The sequence below is a fragment of the Miscanthus floridulus genome, chromosome 19, assembly GCF_019320115.1.
Source record: "Miscanthus floridulus cultivar M001 chromosome 19, ASM1932011v1, whole genome shotgun sequence".
NCBI lineage: Eukaryota > Viridiplantae > Streptophyta > Magnoliopsida > Poales > Poaceae > Miscanthus > Miscanthus floridulus.
The window spans coordinates 45,848,042-45,866,380 of NC_089598.1; the positions used below are offsets into that span (position 1 = coordinate 45,848,042).

The window sequence follows — 18,339 nt, forward strand, 5'->3', positions numbered from 1 at the left end:
TTAGGGTAGGAAGGAATTTCTCCATACAACAGTAAACAAAATAGAGAGGTAGTAGTGCCCCCTAGTGGAGCCCCCGAGCGCCCCGAGCCGAAAAACGTTTAGGTCGGGGTGCTCTTACAGGAGCGTACGTTAAGTAAGTAATGGTAAGACTGGAACTTAGGGGAAAAGAAAAATGACATAGCTGTTCCAAGGTGCTTGGTGAGAGCATCGTCGTCGTTATCCTTCAGTCGTCTGGATCCTTGTCCGCTGCGTCCCCTTCTTCGGCCGCTGCCTCTTCTCCTTTTTCTTGGCCTGCCAGCCTACCTCAACAGGCGCTTGAGGAGCAGGCAGTCCTTGTAGAGGTGGTTGACAGGGTAGTTGTAGTTGGTGCATGGACTCTCCATGAGCTGGTGGAAGTGGCCGAAGGGGCCCTGCTGGGGCGGCGTGCCCGCATGATCAGCCATGGCGACCAACGCAGAGTTGGCCGATTGGCGGCGATTCTCTCTATTCTTTTTTTCCCTCTGAGTGGAGGGGCCCTCGTTTTGATCCTGGCACTTGGCCTTTCCTTTGCCGTGGCCTCCGTTGAAGCGTGGTGGGAACGGCGCTTGCTGGAGGTGTTGGGAAAAGGTTGGTAGCCCCAGGCTATCAGGGCTAGGACTCCGATCAACGCCATGCGTGCCTTGGTTCGGTCCGAGGCGTGCGTAGACGGGCAGTCGGCATGGAGTGGTTGTTAAGTCAAGACAAGGTGCCGTTGCGGCTTCCTGTGTCATACTTGGTGGTTGTGGCGGTGATAGGGCATAGTGCCCCATCTGCTACATCTCTATTCCCTGGATGGGGAGCGAGGTCGCGAGTCGGCGTCGCGATACGGAGCTCTCCGCTTGTTGAACGGCGGCGGTCTCCACTAGTGCCCGGAGGTTCCGGTGGATCGCCTATTCGCGAGGGTCGTTCGGCTCGGACAAGCTGTGCAGGAGCATTGCCGCGGCGGCAATGTTCTGGCTGGCCCGAGCGAACTGCGGGGGATCGGTTCCCCTATTTGGGGTGTCGCGCTGGACCCGACGGGCGCGACCCTAGGCGTCGTTCGCCAGTCCATGCGCGTGGGGGGCAGCGTGGTGCACCGAGCGCGCTGGCGCAGTTGGTGGACGATGCGGCCACTGTCGTTGTAGATCCTCCCCATGCTCGCACGTGAGCTCGGGGGTCTCGGCATGAGGGCCCGGAGGGGCGTGAGTTCGTGCGGACTTCGTTACCACTGGCGGCCGTTCGAGAGCGTCCGTCATAGCACACTCGCGGGATGGACGGTGGCTTGGTGCCACATCGCCGATGCTGGAGTCGTCACTCCCGACGTCGTCGTCCATGAAGTTGAGATAACTGGGACCATAGTCCGCCATCCCCACGAGCTCAGACGTGAGAGGGGGCGGCGTTGGCATCCGCTAGAGCCCCTGGGCGTACGTGTCTGTGGGGGACACGAGGCCATAGGGGGACCGGCCGTATGGCGGAGCGGGGTTTGAGCAGAGAGTTTGCTCGGATAGAAGCATAGATACCGCGCCGTCGATGTCGTGCGTCCCAGAGTCGATGGAGGGCGCCCCTTCGACGGGTGCTGGAACGTGCGCCTCCTCACGGAGGTGGAGTACGCCGAGCCGATCGGCGGCGAAGTCCAGGCTTCCGAAGCGGAAGGCCTGGGAAGGCTCGAAGACGGGTGGAACCCGCATTCCGGCGGGCGAGAGTGCGGGAAATTCCATCGAGCCGAAGCGAATCGTATCGCCCAAACCTGCCACGGTGGGGGTGGCGGAGAAATGGGCGATCCGATTACCAAAAAAGTGTTGAACGCACAGCGTCCTCCCCACGGACGGCGCCAACTGTCGGTACAGAAAGTGACCAACTAGTAAATATTTGTAGTTTTGTTGTACGTTGTGATCGGAGGTGGCCTAGCACTCAATGACACGGGATTTAGACTGGTTCAGGCAACGTGCCCTACGTCCAGTGTGGGTCAGTCGGTGACTTTATTCCCGAGCCCAGGTGCTCGAAGTCTGTAGTGGGGTTACAAACGAGAGAGATAGATGGGGTGTCCGGTCGGTCCAGTCGGAAGGGCCGAGATCGACAGGAGCTATGCTATGAACGAAGTGTCCAACCCAAAGCTTGAACTTGAAGAAGTCGACTTGGGTTAACCCCCTTTTGTTTGGAGGGAGCACACCCCCTTTTATAGAAGAAGGGGATGGCTTTACAAGTGAGAGGGAGAGTGAGTACGGACGTTTCTAAGCCTTGTTGCCCACGCCGATGGGGATGGGATAATGGTGGGCGCCCGCAATACTGTTGATGTCACTGTAGAATGTCAGGTGCATGTGGGAGGTTGAGCTGCTTTCTTCGAGACTGGTGGACGTCGGTACCTGCAAAAAATGATGTCTTGCCGACTGGAGGCATGGCTCTACCGAATTCACCTGGTATGGTGAATTCCGGCGCGCACAACACTGTTGATGCCCAGAGGCATGGGGGTCTTACCGTACGGGTGTTTTGACCGGCGCCTACAATACTGTAGAGGTAAATATCGACGCCTACAACACTGTTTATGGTAGGGCGGTTGTAAAGTACTGTTTCGCAGGGTATGGTCCCTGGTGCCGTGGTTTGACTTGCGAGCCCTGTCTTGCCTTCCTTCGTACGTCTTCTGGTTCCTTCCGAGCGGGCGTCCCCGGTCGGATGGCCCCAATCGGTTCTGGTGCGCCAGTCGGAGAATAGCGATGGGCAGGGTTTTCTATGAACCCCGATCGGAGACACGGGGTCGGAGTCGGAGGCGGTCCTCGGGTCAGGCTTTCCGAGCGGAGGCCGTGCGAAGGCGGCCGGGGCCTAACGCTAGCGCTCCGATCGGAGAGGCCGTTCGGAGTTGGCTTGAGCCTGAGCTAGTGCTCCGGTCGGAAAGATGAGCCGAAGGTGGCTAGGGCCCGAAGCGAGTGCTTCGGTCTGTTGAACTTAGACTCTCGGGCCGGTCCAGAAGAAGAAAGGCCGTCCTCACGGGCCGAGCTCTGGCGTGGAAGCCGGTCCCCGAGAGACCCTGGATTTATGAACCCGACATATTGTATCTAATAATATTAATTTGGTGTCATAAATTTTGGCGCTCTTTCTTTTAAATTCGGTTAAATTTAAAAAGGTTGATTTAGCAACTCTAGTAATTGATTTATTTCAGCAGACTAAGGGAGTATTTATTTAACAGAGAGGAGGGAGCTGTACCTACTAGTAGCTAGTAGCATTATTGGATTTGGATGCTTCTACCGGAAGCTCGCTCGAAGCTTTGAAGCAAGGACATTGTGGATAGAAACACGTGAATCATACTGGTATTCAGCATAACCATGCCAAAGCTCGCAAGCATCCAGCGAGCAAAGAGAAAGGAGTATACCCCCGGTCCTAGTCCAGCGCGTGCGACGACTTCCCGATCTACTACCCTGCATTCCTGCTGCTATAATTATAGATAAACTGCCCAGTCCTAGTCAACCGGTCCCACCTGACAGCTGACGCGACGACTTGATGATAGTACTACAATATAACAGTAGCTAGCAATAATCCACAATCCAGAGACACACAGAGAATTTATTTGAAACTAAGTTTGTATGTAGTGATTGATCTCTGATTCAGCTCTGTCTAGGTCTTGATCTGCGACAGCATGCAGCGGACGTCCTTGGCGGAGGGCCTTTCCTTGGGGTCGTCCTTGGTGCAGAACAAGGCGATGCGCAGCAGCAGCAGGATCTGCTCGTCGTGGCCGGCGCCGGCGATGGCTGGGTCGATGGCCTGCGCGTGCTCCCCGCTCTCCATGACGCGGCGCAACCACTTGACTAGGCCGACCACCTCCTCCGTCTCAGTGAAGAACTTGTCAGACGGCTCCTTTCCCGTGGCCAGCACCACCAGGATGACCCCGAAGCTGTACACGTCGCACTTGGCCGTGAACTTCACCGTCTGGTAGTACTCCGGCGCGATGTACCCCAGCGTGCCGGCCACGTTGGACGCCGTCACGTGCGTGTGCGAGTCCGGCATCGCCTTGGCCAGCCCGAAGTCTGCGATGCGGGGCTCCAAGTCGTCGTCCAGCAGGATGTTGGCGGGCTTCAGGTCGCGGTGGATGATCTGCGGCTGATGGGAGACGTGCAGGTACTCTAGCCCCGCCGCCACGCCCACCGCCACGCGGAGACGCGTGGGCCACGACAGCCCGCCGGCAGCGGTGCCGGTGCCTCCGGTGCTGCTGTTGCCGTCCTCGGCGCCGTGGATCTCTGTGTGTGTGCCGGCTTTCAGCGCGTGGTGCAGGCTGCCGTTCTTCATGTACTCGTACACCAGGTAGTGGCAGTCCGGGCGCGGCATGTGCGCCGCTAGCGGCAGCAGGTTGCGGTGGCGGATGTGGCCCACCGTCCGGATCTCCGACTGGATCTGCCGCGACCGCTTGTCCAGCTGCCGGCTCTCCTCGTCGCTCAGGTTGTTGTTGGCCGGCGCGTCGCCGCCGTGCTTCTTGATCTTCTTGATGGCGATGAACCGGGGCTCGTCGCCCTCCCGCTCCACGGGCAGCTGCGCCTTGTACACCTCCCCACACCCGCCGCGCCCGATCACGTCCAGGGACGCCAGCCCGTCCTCCTTCTCTAGGAACGCCAGGTGCTCGGGACGCCGGATCAGCTTCGGGGTGAAGATCATCACGCCCGACCGCGACCGGTACCGCCCGCGGATGCAGTTGAGCGCCAGCCGGAACAGCACCGACAGCACCAGCCCGGAGATGACGCCCGCCAAGGAACCCACCACGAAGCCGATGATCCAGTTGCGCACCCGGTGCTTGTGGCTGCGGCGGTGGTGCCGGCCATCAGTCTGCGAGCCGGCCGGAGGCACCGGCGCCGGCGCGCTGGCGTTGTTGGCCGTCGCAGGGGAGATGCTGCGGTTCTTGGGGCTGCCGGTCGGGCTGCTCTTCTCCGCGAGGACGTACCGGTGCGGCACCGTGGTCCGGCGGTGGTGCACGTGCCGGGTCCCCAGGCGGGAGCGGCGTGCCACGGCCGAGTGCGCGACGGCATGCCGGCCGTCGTAGCACTCCACGGCTGAGACAAAGACGACTAGCAGCGTGACGAGTGAGACAAGCACGATGACAGACCTGCCCGGCGTGCTTCTCGCCACTGAAGCCATTGCCGTCAACTCGGTGCCGGGGGCGGCGGCTTCGATGGGAGGATTCTTCTGTATCTGTGGGGGTGGGTGCCTGGGTGGAATGGAAGCAGAGCTAGTAGTCTTTAATAATGACGGGGCCGCAGCGGGGGTGGTGGAACTGGAATGCCGTGTGGAACGGATCGACGGCTGGAATGCGTTTCTTGACCGGACGGACGGGTCAGATTCGCGAGAGGGCCCTGTCCTGTTGCCGCCCCCGCGGTCTGAGATTTTTTTTAACACTTTTTTTAACCATTTTTAAAACTGATACTGTTTTTTCTTCTTCAAAACTAACACTTTTGAACGTGCCAACTGACATGGCACGATCAAACTACTCTACCGTGCCATGTATGGTGGCACGGCCAGGCTACCACCGTGGCAGCGACCGGTGACGTGGTTCAGCTCTGTCGTGGCACAGATCACGGCGCGGCAGGCCTGCCGCGCCATAGATCACGGCGCAACAATGACGCGCCCTCGCGCACAGCACGGCAGGCCCCAGTAAAGGCCCACAACGTGGCTCTCTCTCTCCATTCCTTTCTTTCCCTTTCACGCGCCCGCCGCCGCCAGACGCCCGCGCCCTTCGCCCGCGCCCGCCGCCGATAGCCGCTCGTCGTACCCTCCCTTGCCGGCCCCCTCCCTACCTTCCCCGAAGCTCCTCCTCGGCCTTGTCAAGGTAATGAAACTCCTCCTCGGCCTCACCGGTGGATCGAAGGATTTGAAAGAGTAGTTAGGGTATGGAGAAAAATATGAGTTCGTTAGAACGCTGGATTGAAGGATTATGATTGTCAATGTTAAAGTTAATTGGTTAGTTAGAATTATGATCACCATGTATTCTAAGGATAATTTTTATAAGAATTTTGCTTGTTTGAGTTTGCATCTTAACTTTTATATATGAATAAATATATGGACACACTGTCGATGTACCAAATTTTATTTTTTACTGACCAAAGTATAGTTTTTATATAGTTTTCATGTTTGCATCTAAGATAGAGTTTGCACCAAAGTGTAGGTTATATTTTATTTATGGTAATGCAAATGGTTCTCATTGACATTAATTTGTGATGTTTTAATTTTTGTTTGTTAAATTATAACCGTTTTGTTAGATGCAAGAAATGTATTGGGAGGAGTTTTGATGAAAACAGGGTCGTCCTCGAGAATTATACCCCGACGTGTCTAGCAAAGATGCCCCCGTCCCTCCTGACCTCCCTATCTCTAATTGTGACTGGTTTCCTGGCTGACGTGTTTCAATCGAGACATTCAGACACAACGGCGTATTGCTTCTACACATGCAGTCATTTTAATGTAAGTAATTGTTTGCACTATCTTTTTTTCTTCATTTGTGTAAGTAGGCTACTAATATTTTATTGGAATCTTGTTGTGTAGGCCTATGAGAGGTGCTTTTTCTTTCAGTTGATTCACGGTGCAGACAAGTTTGACCATAGGTACCTCCTTTTCGACGATTGGTGTAGAGGGAGACATCCACGTGAGCACTTCCAGCGGTGGGTTCCACCCCCTAACCCCCCGCCAATGACGGCTAAGGAGAAGCACCTAGCTGCAGTTAGACGACTCGAGGAACCTCCTCTGTGCGAATGCAGAGATCGAGTTGTGATAAACCCTAAGAATACGTTGAAGTTTATGTGTCCGAACAAACACGAAGTAAGTGGAAAGTGTATTTGTTTAAATGTTTATCTCTACATGTGTGCGTGTGCTAATGTATTCTCTTGTAGCGTTATGGATTTGCGAAGTGTCGTTTCAATGAGTGGCTCTACGGTCCTAAGAATCAATGGCCGGAGCCACCAAAGGCAAAGGAAAAGAAGAAAGAAAGGTTAATTTACAAAGCACCTCCAGTCAAGTGCGAATGTGGTGTTAAATCTAACTATGGTCCAGTCCCTTCGGAGCTTGGAATAGGCCATTATTGCGGCTATATGGTTGACTATGATGAGGTTGGTTATTTTTGTGGTAAACATGAAATCGTATTTTGTTTCTTTTGCTAAGACATATATGATATAATTTTTTGTTTGAACAGAGCACTAGGAAATGCAGGTGGGAATGTTATGATGGTCAAGCTAAGTTCTTGATGAACTAAAGGGGAGGCAAGTAATTGCACGGAAGAGGGGATATGGATCTGACTACGTTAACCTATTCGTTAAACATCACAAAAACAAGATGCATGAGTTTGCTAGACAGCGCAGTATTTGTAACCCGATCGATGTTGGGCTTGACAAATGGGGATTGGAGAGACGGAGGGCATTAGAGGAGGAGAGGGCAAGGAAGAAGGCAAGGGAGGAGACAAGAGTACAGATGCAGGTCTTGAATGACCATGTTGTTGCATTGTGTGCTAGTTAGTGCTTGAAAGCCTTTTTATTTTCGTTACCTGATTTTAAATGTAATATAATCGCATTGCTAACTCGTTGCATTTTATACATGAAGGGATTGGATGCAGCGAGGACCATGCCGTAGAGGTGGCCCATGCAAGGTGAAAGCATCTAGGCCCCTAATTGGGTTGCGGTGATTAATGACAATACGAGATTACTATGACTAACGTGTGTTTTGTAGAGGCAATTTAAGTTAGGTCATGGTAATGGCAATTGATTAGGCAATCATGGTTGTCATGTCCCTACGATGGAAATCGTCTCGGTTTTCAAAGGATGGACGATAATGTTAAGGATGGACTAGTTCTAAGTGTCGTTTGGTGTTGAAGAGACACTTAGAGTAGTTTAGGACTTTGTTTTTGCTTTGGCCGTACTATTAAGGGGGGTATGGACTAGTAGCTTGACCTAGGTGAGTCTAGTGGGTTAGGTGTGGTGCACACTTATCAAATCTAGCACTAGGTAGCTCCGGAGTAGCGCTAAGATCAATTGGAGCAAACTTTATTCGCATATAATTTCGAGTTGGAAGTGAATGGAGGGTCAAATGACTGACCGGACGCTGGTCTGGTTGTGACCGGACGGTGAAGGGTAAGTCCAGTCAGTTCATTTGATCAACTGGAGCCGCCTGGCTACGATCGAACGCTGAGTGAGAAGTGACCGGACGTTGGGTGCCTGCGTCCGGTCAACTCCAGAGAGGTTCTAGAGCGAGAGATTCCGGATCGGACATTGTCGGGGACCTAATACCGGGGTACCCCAGAAGGTGGAACCGATAACCACCGAACGTGAAAAACTTCTGGATGCATAAGGGCGTCGTTTCATCCCTTGTTCGAATAACAGGACTTTGGTTCCGCCCCGCCCAACGCCTTGGGGACAGGCTCGGTTTCTCCCGAGGGCCGAGGGATAAGCTCCGTCTCGCCCGACGCCTTTAGGGCGGTCTCGGTCTCGCCCGAGGGCCGAGGATTAGTGTCTGTCTCGCCCGACGCCTTTAGGGCGGGCTCGGTCTCGCCCGAGGGCTGAGGGATAGTTTCCGCCTCGCCCGACCCCAGAGGGGCAGGGTCGGTCTCGCCCAGGAGATAGGGATTGGTCTCTGCTTCACCCGACGGCGAGGAACGAGCCTCACCCTGCTCCGTATCTAAAGTTTGGATTCACCTTACCTGACCACTTCTCCCTGTTCCCTCAGGATGATAGAAACAGGGCAAGACAAGACGTTCGGGTCAACCATGGCTCCAAGAACCATACCCTGCGCCCTGACAGGAAAAGTACTACCAGGGGAGGACGGGACGGGTGCTTTAGACCCTTCCGGGCGCCGCAGGGCCTGAAAGGTTGTACAGGTGCGTGCTCCTCGCCCTGTAGAATTGTAGGCGCCACCTTCAATCCTGGGACACGGAACCCGACGAAGATATACGACAACCGCTACACTCCAGAAGAAGATTTGCTATCTCCACGAACGACGGGAATTCCATCACCACGCTGTAGACCCGAGGGAGCGGCGCCCGCTTCCCGACCCCTCAGGTCCAAAGCCAGAAGGCCTTGACCTCGGCGTTACTCCGAACCCCGATCCCTCGACACTCCGACGAAGACTCACAAAAACTGGAAGACATGCGGAGCAAGGATGGGAAAGGCTAATAAGTCAAAACCACTGTACTACAGCCCATACCCTGAGCAGGGTAGCATTCTGTAATCAACCTGACACTCTACAGGGATATCAACAGTGTTGTAGGCACTTATCTTCCTTAGCACTCATCAGAATAAAGGACCGGACCGGGTAGACGTGAACCACAAGATTAGCTAAAGCCCTTATCCTTGTAAAGCCAGCCCCTTGATCTATAAAAGGGGATGCGCTTCTCCCATAGATGGGACCGAAAAGAGAGACCACGCACAGATACACACAGTCAAGCGGCTACGAAGCTCTTGACCTCCTTCCATCCCTTTCATCAGAGACTTGGGACCAGTCCCTCTCTCGATCGTTTGTACCCTTTACTACAGACCGTTCACGGTGCTAATAACACAAGCAGCAGCAAACTGGACGTAGGGACATTCGGCCCGAACCAGTATAAATCTTGTGTCCTTTAGCGCACCATCCAGGCTTAACGCGCATTACTATAAATTTATTTGCCGGTGCTTGTACGAAACACCGACAGTTGGCGCGCCAGGTAGGGGATTTGCGCGTTCCAAATCAGGCCTCGGATGGCCACCCACGCAATCACCTGGGCCCCAGGCGCACACGTGCGTTTTGGTGACCTAGACTTCATCATCACACTAGGAGGGGAGCTGGCGCTGACTCACTCAGCCGCCCCATCTCCCCCTTCCATCAACCTCAGCCGTCTTAGGCTCGAGGGGCCGCCGGGCAACTCCCTGGGAGTCCCGTCATCAAGGGAGGCTTCTCACAACGCCGCCCTATGTCCGGAAGGGTCCGTACGGAGCGCCCCGACAGCGTTTCTGATCGGTCTCCGTAATGCTGCGGCGACCACTGGCCGCCTTCTAGCGCTACGTATGGTTCAAACACCCACGGACATCGAGTTCGTGGGGGCGATTGAGCAGGATACGGAGACTCTCTACGGGCTCCTCAACGAGGAACCAGGATCGTTCTCCAGCTTGGATTCCAGTAGGGGGAGCCACCACCCTTCTCAGGAATGCTTCATGACGCAGACCCCCAAGGGTCACGTCGAAAGTGTCCCCGGGGAAGAGGTGACCCCCACAAACAACCCTGACTGCGGATCCGGGGATGAGACGGCAGCCCCATCTCGCCTAAGGATGGAGCAGCTGAGGACCCGTCAGCAAGAGATCGATGAGGCCGGGCAAGGGCTCGTCCGGGAGTACACGGACATCAATCGCGAGATTGAACGCCGCAAAGACGGGGGGCGTGCGCGTGCCACGGCCCGCACCGTGCACCATAGGATCCTCACCAACGATGGGGCCCTTCCTCACTTTGCCCGAGCCAGTCAGAACATCGCCGCAGCAACCGCTTTGCTGCGTGGCCTTCCGGAGGCCGCGACGTCCGAGGATCGCCGCGCCCGCCGAGAAATTCGCACGTTGCTCGAGCGGGCGGTGGCGCAGCAGGCGGAAAGTTCGTTGTCTCGACGACGCGAACCCGACGCCAGCCAGCGCGCGCCATCGGTGCGTCCCACCAAAGACGCGTCCGTCCACCAAGCACCGCCAGGCGGCAGGCAGCTCTCCGCCATCCCAGTGCATCAACGCCTCGGCCATGACCGCGACGTACGCAGCATCATCAATGCCCGGAGACGCGCCCACGGCAACGATGGTGAAGCAGCATGCCGCGGCTACCATCCCCGACGTGGCGGACGCTACGACAGCAACGAGGAACGGAGCCCGAGCCCCGGCCTACCAGTCCCTCAGGCCTTCGGTCGACACATCCTCAACGCTGCGTTCCCCCTAAGGTATCGACCGCCTACCAACATTCCTAAATATTCTGGCGAAACAAATCCCGAGCTTTGGCTCGAAGACTATCGGCTTGCATGTCAGGCCGGTGGTGCGAGTGATGACAACTTCATTATTCGCAATCTCCCGCTGTTTTTGGCCGATTCAGCGCGAGCATGGCTGGAGCACCTACCATCCAATGCTATTCAGTGTTGGGCAGATCTGATGGAGATCTTCGTGGGCAACTTCCAGGGCATGTACAAACGCCCTGGAAACCCATGGGACCTCAAGAACTGCCACCAGAAGGCCGATGAAACCTTCCGCGGGTACATCCGGCGATTCTCTCGACAATGCAACGAGCTCCCGAACATCGCCGACGCCGATGTGATAGGAGCCTTTCTGTCTGGGATGACCTGCGAATCCCTGGTCCACAAGCTAGGACAAAGGGGCCCGCGGACTACCAAGGAACTCCTGGACATCGCCACCAGTCACGCCTCTGGAGAGGAGGCGGTCGGAGCCATCTTTGATCGCTCCGACGGAAAGACAAGGCGGGATGAGGACGCTGGTGAAGGCGTCTCCAACCGTCCCGCCAAAGGGAAAAATAAGAAGCAACGGCGCGACAACTCGCTCATGGCCGCTGCCGACCGCAAAGGTGGCCGGAAGCCCACGGAGGGCACTCCGAACCACTTCGAGAAAATGCTCGAGGGGCCATGCCCGAACCACGCCTTCCCGGCCAAGCACCTATACAAGGAATGCGGCCTCATGCGCAAATACTTGGCCGGGGGCCTTAACAAGGGGGAGCAGGGGAAGGAGCCTGTTCCCACCACTGACGACACGGAGGAGAAGGACGACACCTTCCCAACGCCGACCGGCGCCCTCATGATCTTCGGAGGATCAACGGCCTATGACTCCAGGCGCCGCCAGAAGGTCGCACGTCGTGAGGTTTATACCGCCGGACCGGCCACGCCAGCCTTTCTCCGGTGGTCGGAATCCGCCATAACCTTCGACCGGACCGACCATCCGGATGCCATCCCACACCCGGGAAGGTACCCGCTTGTCGTCGATCCGATCGTCGGTCCAAAGCGGCTCACCAAGGTACTGATGGACGGGGGCAGCGGCCTCAACATCATGTATGCCAAGACGCTCGACGAGATGGGCGTCGACCGAACGAACCTCCGTCCCATCCGAGCACCTTTCCATGGCGTCGTGCCTAGGAGGCAAGCCGTGCCACTGGGGCAGATCGACCTGCCCGTCACTTTCGGGGATCGGTCCAATTACCGGACTGAGACCCTCACCTTCGATGTAGTGGGGTTCCCGGGGACTTTCCACGCCATATTGGGGCGACCATGCTACGCGAAGTTCATGGCCGTGCCCAATTATATGTACCTAAAGCTGAAGATGCCGGGCCCCCGTAGAGTCATCACCATTGGCACCTCCTTCCAGTGCGCTTACGAGTGCAAGGTCGAATGCTGCGGACACGCGTCCGCAGTCATCGCCTCCGGAGAGCTCGCCACCCTTAGGGAGAAGGTCGTTGAAGAGGCACCCGACGCAAAGAAATCAACCGGGTCGTTCGAATCAGCAGAAGGCTCTAGGGAGGTCCTCTTGGATCCCAGCGGCTCCGAGGGCAAAAAAGTCCGTGTCGAGACCGCGCTCTCCTCCGAATAGGAAAGCGCGCTCGTCGACTTCCTCCGCGCCAACAAAGACATCTTTGCGTGGAAACCCTCGGATATGCCAGGCATCCCGAGGGAGGTCACCGAGCATACTCTCCAGATCCTCCCGGGCTCCAAGCCGGTGAAACAACGCCTGCGCCGCTTCGACGAGGAGAAACGCAGGGCCATCGGCGAGGAGATAGCCAAACTACTGGCCGCAGGATTCATTAAGGAAGTATACCACCCAGAGTGGTTAGCAAATCCTGTTCTTGTCCGAAAAAAGAGTGGGAAATGGAGAATGTGTGTCGATTATACCGGCCTCAACAAAGCGTGTCCAAAGGATCCGTTTCCTTTGCCACGAATAGACCAAATAGTCGATTCCACCTCGGGGTGCGAAACCCTCTGCTTCCTTGACGCATACTCCGGCTACCATCAAATCGCGATGAAAGAATCCGACCAGCTCGCGACATCTTTTATCATGCCCTTCGGATCATTTTGCTACATTTCAATGCCGTTCGGTCTGAAGAATGCTGGGGCAACGTACCAGCATTGTATGCTTAATTGCTTCGGAGACCTCATCGGGCGAACCATTGAGGCCTATGTCGACGACATCGTAGTCAAATCCAAGCGAGCTGACCACCTTGTGACCGACCTTGAATGAACCTTTGCGAAACTCTGGGCAAATGGCATCAAACTCAATCCCGAAAAATGTGTTTTCGGGGTCCCGAGGGGCATGCTGCTCGGCTTCATCATCTCCGAGCGTGGCATCGAAGCCAACCCGGAGAAAATATCAGCCATTACAAGGATGGGCCCAATCCAAAACATAAAGGGGGTTCAGCGGATCACAGGGTGCCTTGCCGCCCTCAGCCGATTCATTTCACGCCTTAGCGAACGAGGACTCCCCCTTTATCGGCTCCTAAAGATAACTGATCGCTTCGAGTGGACAGCCGAGGCTCAGGAGGCGCTTGACATGGTTAAACAATTTTTAACTAAACCGCCGGTCCTAGTTCCTCCATACGACGGAGAATCTCTCCTACTCTATATATCGGCCACCACCCAAGTGGTTAGCACCGCCTTAGTGGTAGAGCGAGAGGAAGGGGGGCATGCCTTCAAGGTGCAGCGCCCTGTGTATTTCATCAGTGAGGTGTTATCTGACTCCAAAACCAGCTACCCCCAAATCCAGAAGCTGCTCTATGCCGTCCTCATCACCAAAAGGAAGCTACGCCACTACTTCGGGTCACACCCCGTGACAGTAGTGACGTCGTTCCCCCTCGGTGAGGTCGTTTGTAGCCATGATGCTATGGGAAGAACCGCAAAGTGGGCACTTGAGCTGATGGATCAGGGCATTTCTTACGCCCCCCGAACGGCGATCAAATCTCAAACACTAGCTGACTTCATCGCGGAGTGGACCGAGGTCCAGATGCCACCAGCAGCCGTCGATCAAGAGTACTGGACAATGTACTTCGACGGATCGCTGATGAAGAAGGGCGCCAGAGCAGGACTAGTCTTTGTGTCCCCCCTCAGAGTCCACATGAGGTACATGGTTCGGCTTCATTTCCCCTCATCTAACAATACTGCAGAATACGAAGCGCTCATCAACGGCCTACGAATCGCCATCGAGCTGGGCATCCGACGCCTCAACATTAGGGGCGACTCTCAGCTGGTCGTCAACCAGGTCATGAAAGAATCATGCTGCCACGACACCAAGATGGAGGCGTACTATCGAGAGGTCCGATGTCTGGAGGACAAATTCGACGGCCTCGAACTCAATCACATCCCCAGGCGCCTCAACGAGGCGGCCGACACGCTAGTAAAGGTAGCATCCAGCCGAGAGCCAGTCCCAACAGGCGTCTTTGCCAGTGATCAACACAAACCCTTGGTACGCTACGCGGGGTCGGAACAAGCCGACGATGGCCCTTCTAGTTCGACCCCCGGGGCCGATCCGCCGACTGCCCCGCCCGACCCCGAGGTCATGGAGCTTGAGGAGGACCCAATAGTGGAGTCCGATCCGCCCAATGACTGGAGAACGCTTTACCTCGACTATCTCCTCCACGACGTACTACCGACCGACAAGACGGAAGCCCGACGGCTCGCACGACGCGCCAAGTCCTTCATTCTTGTAGAGGGCGAACTCTACAAACGAAGTCACATCGGAATTCTGCAACTCTGTATCCCTGGCGAACAGGGAAAACTTCTGCTGAGCGAAATCCACGGTGGAGCATGTGACCATCATGCTGCACCAAGAACCTTGGTTGGGAATGCATTCCGACAAGGTTTCTACTGGCCCACCACAGTAGCCGATGCCGAGCAAATTGTACGCACCTGCGAAGGGTGCCAATACTACGCTCGGCGAACACACCTCCCGGCCCAGGCTCTCCAGATGATCCCCATCACGTGGCCCTTCGCGGTCTCGGGGCTCGACCTGGTTGGGCCACTCAAAAAGGCGCCCCGGGGCTTTACCCACTTGCTTGTCACCATAGACAAGTTTACAAAATGGATTGAAGCTCGACCAATATCCACAATCAAATCTGAGCAAGCAGTGCTGTTCTTTCTCGACATCATCCATCGCTTTGGAGTACCGAACTCCATCATCACAGACAACGGCACGCAGTTCACCGGTAGGAAATTCGTTCGCTTCTGTGATGAACAACACATCCGAATCAATTGGGCTGCCGTCGCGCACCCCCAGACGAACGGGCAGGTCGAGCGTGCAAACGACATGCTTCTTCAAGGCCTCAAACCTAGAATTTTCAACTGGTTGAACAAATTCGGCGCGTGTTGGCTTGCTGAGCTCCCGGCTGTGCTCTGGAGCCTAAGGACAACTCCTAGCTGGGCCACCGGCTACACACCTTTCTTCATGATCTATGGTTCCGAGGCCATTCTCCCAACAGACCTCGACTACGGAGCACCAAGAATCAGAGCATATGACGAACGAGGAGCTGAGGCATCTCACCAAGATGCCATGGACCAGCTGGATGAAGCCCGCGGCATCGCCCTCCTCCGTTTAGCTAAGTACCAGCAAGCGTTGCGGCGGTACCATAGCCGACGGGTGTGGGGTCGAGCCTTCAACATCGGGGACCTCGTCCTCCGTCTGGTGCAGAGCAACAAGGATCGCCACAAACTCTCCCCACCCTGGGAAGGGCCCTACGTCATCGCGGAAGTACTTCGCCCAGGCGCCTACCGGTTGAAAACCATCAAGGGCGAGGTCTTCACCAACGCCTAGAACATTGAGCAGCTATGTCGCTTTTATCCTTAAAATAAGCATACACTCTTCCTTATCAGTTTCTGTCATAATAATACCCCGGTCCTTAGTGACTTCCGACCCCTATAGATCGCGAGGGGTCAGATCTCACTCGGGTGCTGGCTTGAGATCGTAACATATGACGTATGTAATACAAGTATTACGCTTGCAAAATATTATGCTTGCAAAAAAAATTCCTGTGCTATACTTACAAACAATCTCTAAGTTTTCCATTCGCCTCATAAACAAGTTCCAGGGGCTAAGATCTTGGGAACCAATTCCGAGTACAACTGGTAGGACTACGAGACACCCACGCCCCAGCGGCTGCAACTTCTTTGCTCACCAGTTCAATCAGAATTAGTTCGCCCACGATCCTAGCTTCTTATAACTTAGACCATGAGAAGAGTTGGAAAGCACTAAAATCTTTCCTACAGAAAGAAGGGAAGATAAAAATTGCTTGCCATAAGCTAAGGATGTAATTTTGTTCCTTTTTTGCACAAATTCGTCACTTACAAAGCGATTTCATTACAAAAAGGAACAATATACTTATAAATTCAGATAACTGTTTGCTCGGGGGCTTCCCCACACAGTTATTTCATTGCAGTCCTTGCTTAGCTCTACTACAGGTACTCCTGCGGTCGCCGCGCCACGCTCTCCATCGGCGACGCCCAGGGCATGTACACGGGCCAGCTCGCCTATTGCGGTCGCCGCGCCACGCTCTCCATCGGCGGCATCCCGATATCCTGCCGCTTTGCTGGATCCTTGAAGGCGCCACCATCTGCGACACCACCGCCAGGGCATCTGGGGACTACGCCATCATCCCCAGCCATAACCCTGACAATGACGTATGGGCAGGAAACGCCTCCCACCAAAGGTGGAGCACGCCGGAGGACGTCGCAGTCGGCGACGTACGACGCCCACCGGCGCCTCTTCTCCTTCGATAGCGGTGACTCCTCAGCAAGGGCAGTACGCACCATCTCATCTGCGCTGGATGACCTCTAGCTCGACATCACGCGCCAGACTCACGAACAAATTTGTGAGTTCTCTCTCTCTCTAGCATTACTCTTCCTCACTCAGGAATTATCGCGACGCACGGACACGTTTCGGCGGAAAGGAAGAAGAAGGAGAGATAGCGGCTCGGAGGCAGAAGAGGAGGTGGAATGAGAACTCCTCTCCCTTCCCCTATTTAAAGAGGAGGCGCGGTAGCTAAGGAAAGGCGAAAGGTTGGACGAAAAACCCTCTCCCTCCCCTCTTTAAATATGGAATCAATGCTGATTGATATCTGAGGGGACGCGTCGAAACTAACGGGACGCACCCCGGTCGACGAGGCGTCCCTCTTTGGTCAAACTAAGCACTGCCCGGGTATGGCCTGCCACTGACCCGCTCCGGACGCGGCAATTAAGGCGCCCACGTGGGCAGCCAACCCTTCGCCTCCCCAAGCAGGACCACGGGACGATCCGACGATAGGACCTCTGTGAAGCGGAGCCCTAATGGATCTCCTGGGCCGGTCATCCGGCCCGGGAAAGACGACGAACGAACGTCCAAGGTTACTCCAACCTCATCATCAGGGCCCAAACCCCGCATGAACATACCACCAAGGTAACGTTACCGACCCCGCCTTCATTTCAATTATATTATACATATATAAGACATCCCGACGCTTTGTGTCACATCACGAAACGGCCGTCGCCTCATTCGATATAAGCGGCGACAGGCCGAGGTTCGAAGGCCGGCCCACGAAGGGCTCGAGGCCGCCTCATGCCGAACAGAGCCAGGGAGAAATAACCGAGACAAGCCCCAGCGGCCCTGCCCGACCCCGCTCAGAAGCGGACAGGGTTGTCTCAACCTTTTCTCGTTCGATTCTAACCCCGAGCCAAACCCACAGAATCTCCGTCGAGGAGAGGCCATCGGGCCGCCTAAGCATGTCGAACGGCTCAGGCATCTGCTGGGAGGCGAGTTAAGAAGTTGTGGAATGCCACCAGAGGGCTCTGCCGACCCCATTAGCAAATGCTGGACCCGGATTCCACACGAACGTACCCGTTAGTGAGCTCATTGAGCACGATACTCGAGCCATCGAGGCAAGTGTCGTTTACTCAGCCCCTCCGATTGCGAAAATTGAGGATGGGGTAACACGCGAATTACAGCCGACCCCGTTCAGACCCTGACAAGGCCCGAGGGCTCGAGCCAATCAATGCAGGGACACAGGTTCGAAAGCCTCACCTTGTCGAGCCCATAGAGTCCCCAGTTGGGGATTTCTGTTGGAAGACAGGGCGAGCAATAGTTTAATGTCATCCAAGGACTTCGTCGGCCCTGTCGCCGAAACCACAGTTCTGATCTCCAGTAACCCCCGACCCCAGCAAATGCAAGGGGTCGGACCTTACTCGGGGGCTGGTTAAGGTACGGCTACCTCCTATCTTTCTTTTGAAACAATCTCCTCGCATCAGGACCAGCGGCAAGATTCGGGGGAACAGGTTGGTAGGATCACAAAAAATGAAAATAGAAAAAATAGCCCCCGGGCAAAAAATGAAAACAAAACGAAATTACGACGCAAAATCACGAAACCGCGTCCAGACTC

At 55.5% G+C, this 18,339-nt stretch overlaps 1 protein-coding gene across 1 annotated transcript; it reads right to left on the reverse strand.

Moving 5' to 3' along the window:
• Positions 1-3,270: 3,270 nt before the first annotated feature.
• On the reverse strand, positions 3,271-5,198 carry LOC136527641 (leucine-rich repeat receptor-like serine/threonine/tyrosine-protein kinase SOBIR1). The gene has a single exon (XM_066520432.1). The coding sequence runs from the start codon at positions 5,110-5,112 to the stop codon at positions 3,604-3,606; it is 1,509 nt and encodes a 502-aa protein (XP_066376529.1). The 5' UTR covers positions 5,113-5,198; the 3' UTR covers positions 3,271-3,603.
• Positions 5,199-18,339: the final 13,141 nt, after the last annotated feature.

Bases quoted from the DNA above. Each gene is read 5' to 3' on its own strand.
- LOC136527641 (XM_066520432.1), bottom strand. From the start codon at position 5,112: ATGGCTTCAGTGGCGAGAAGCACGCCGGGCAGGTCTGTCATCGTGCTT.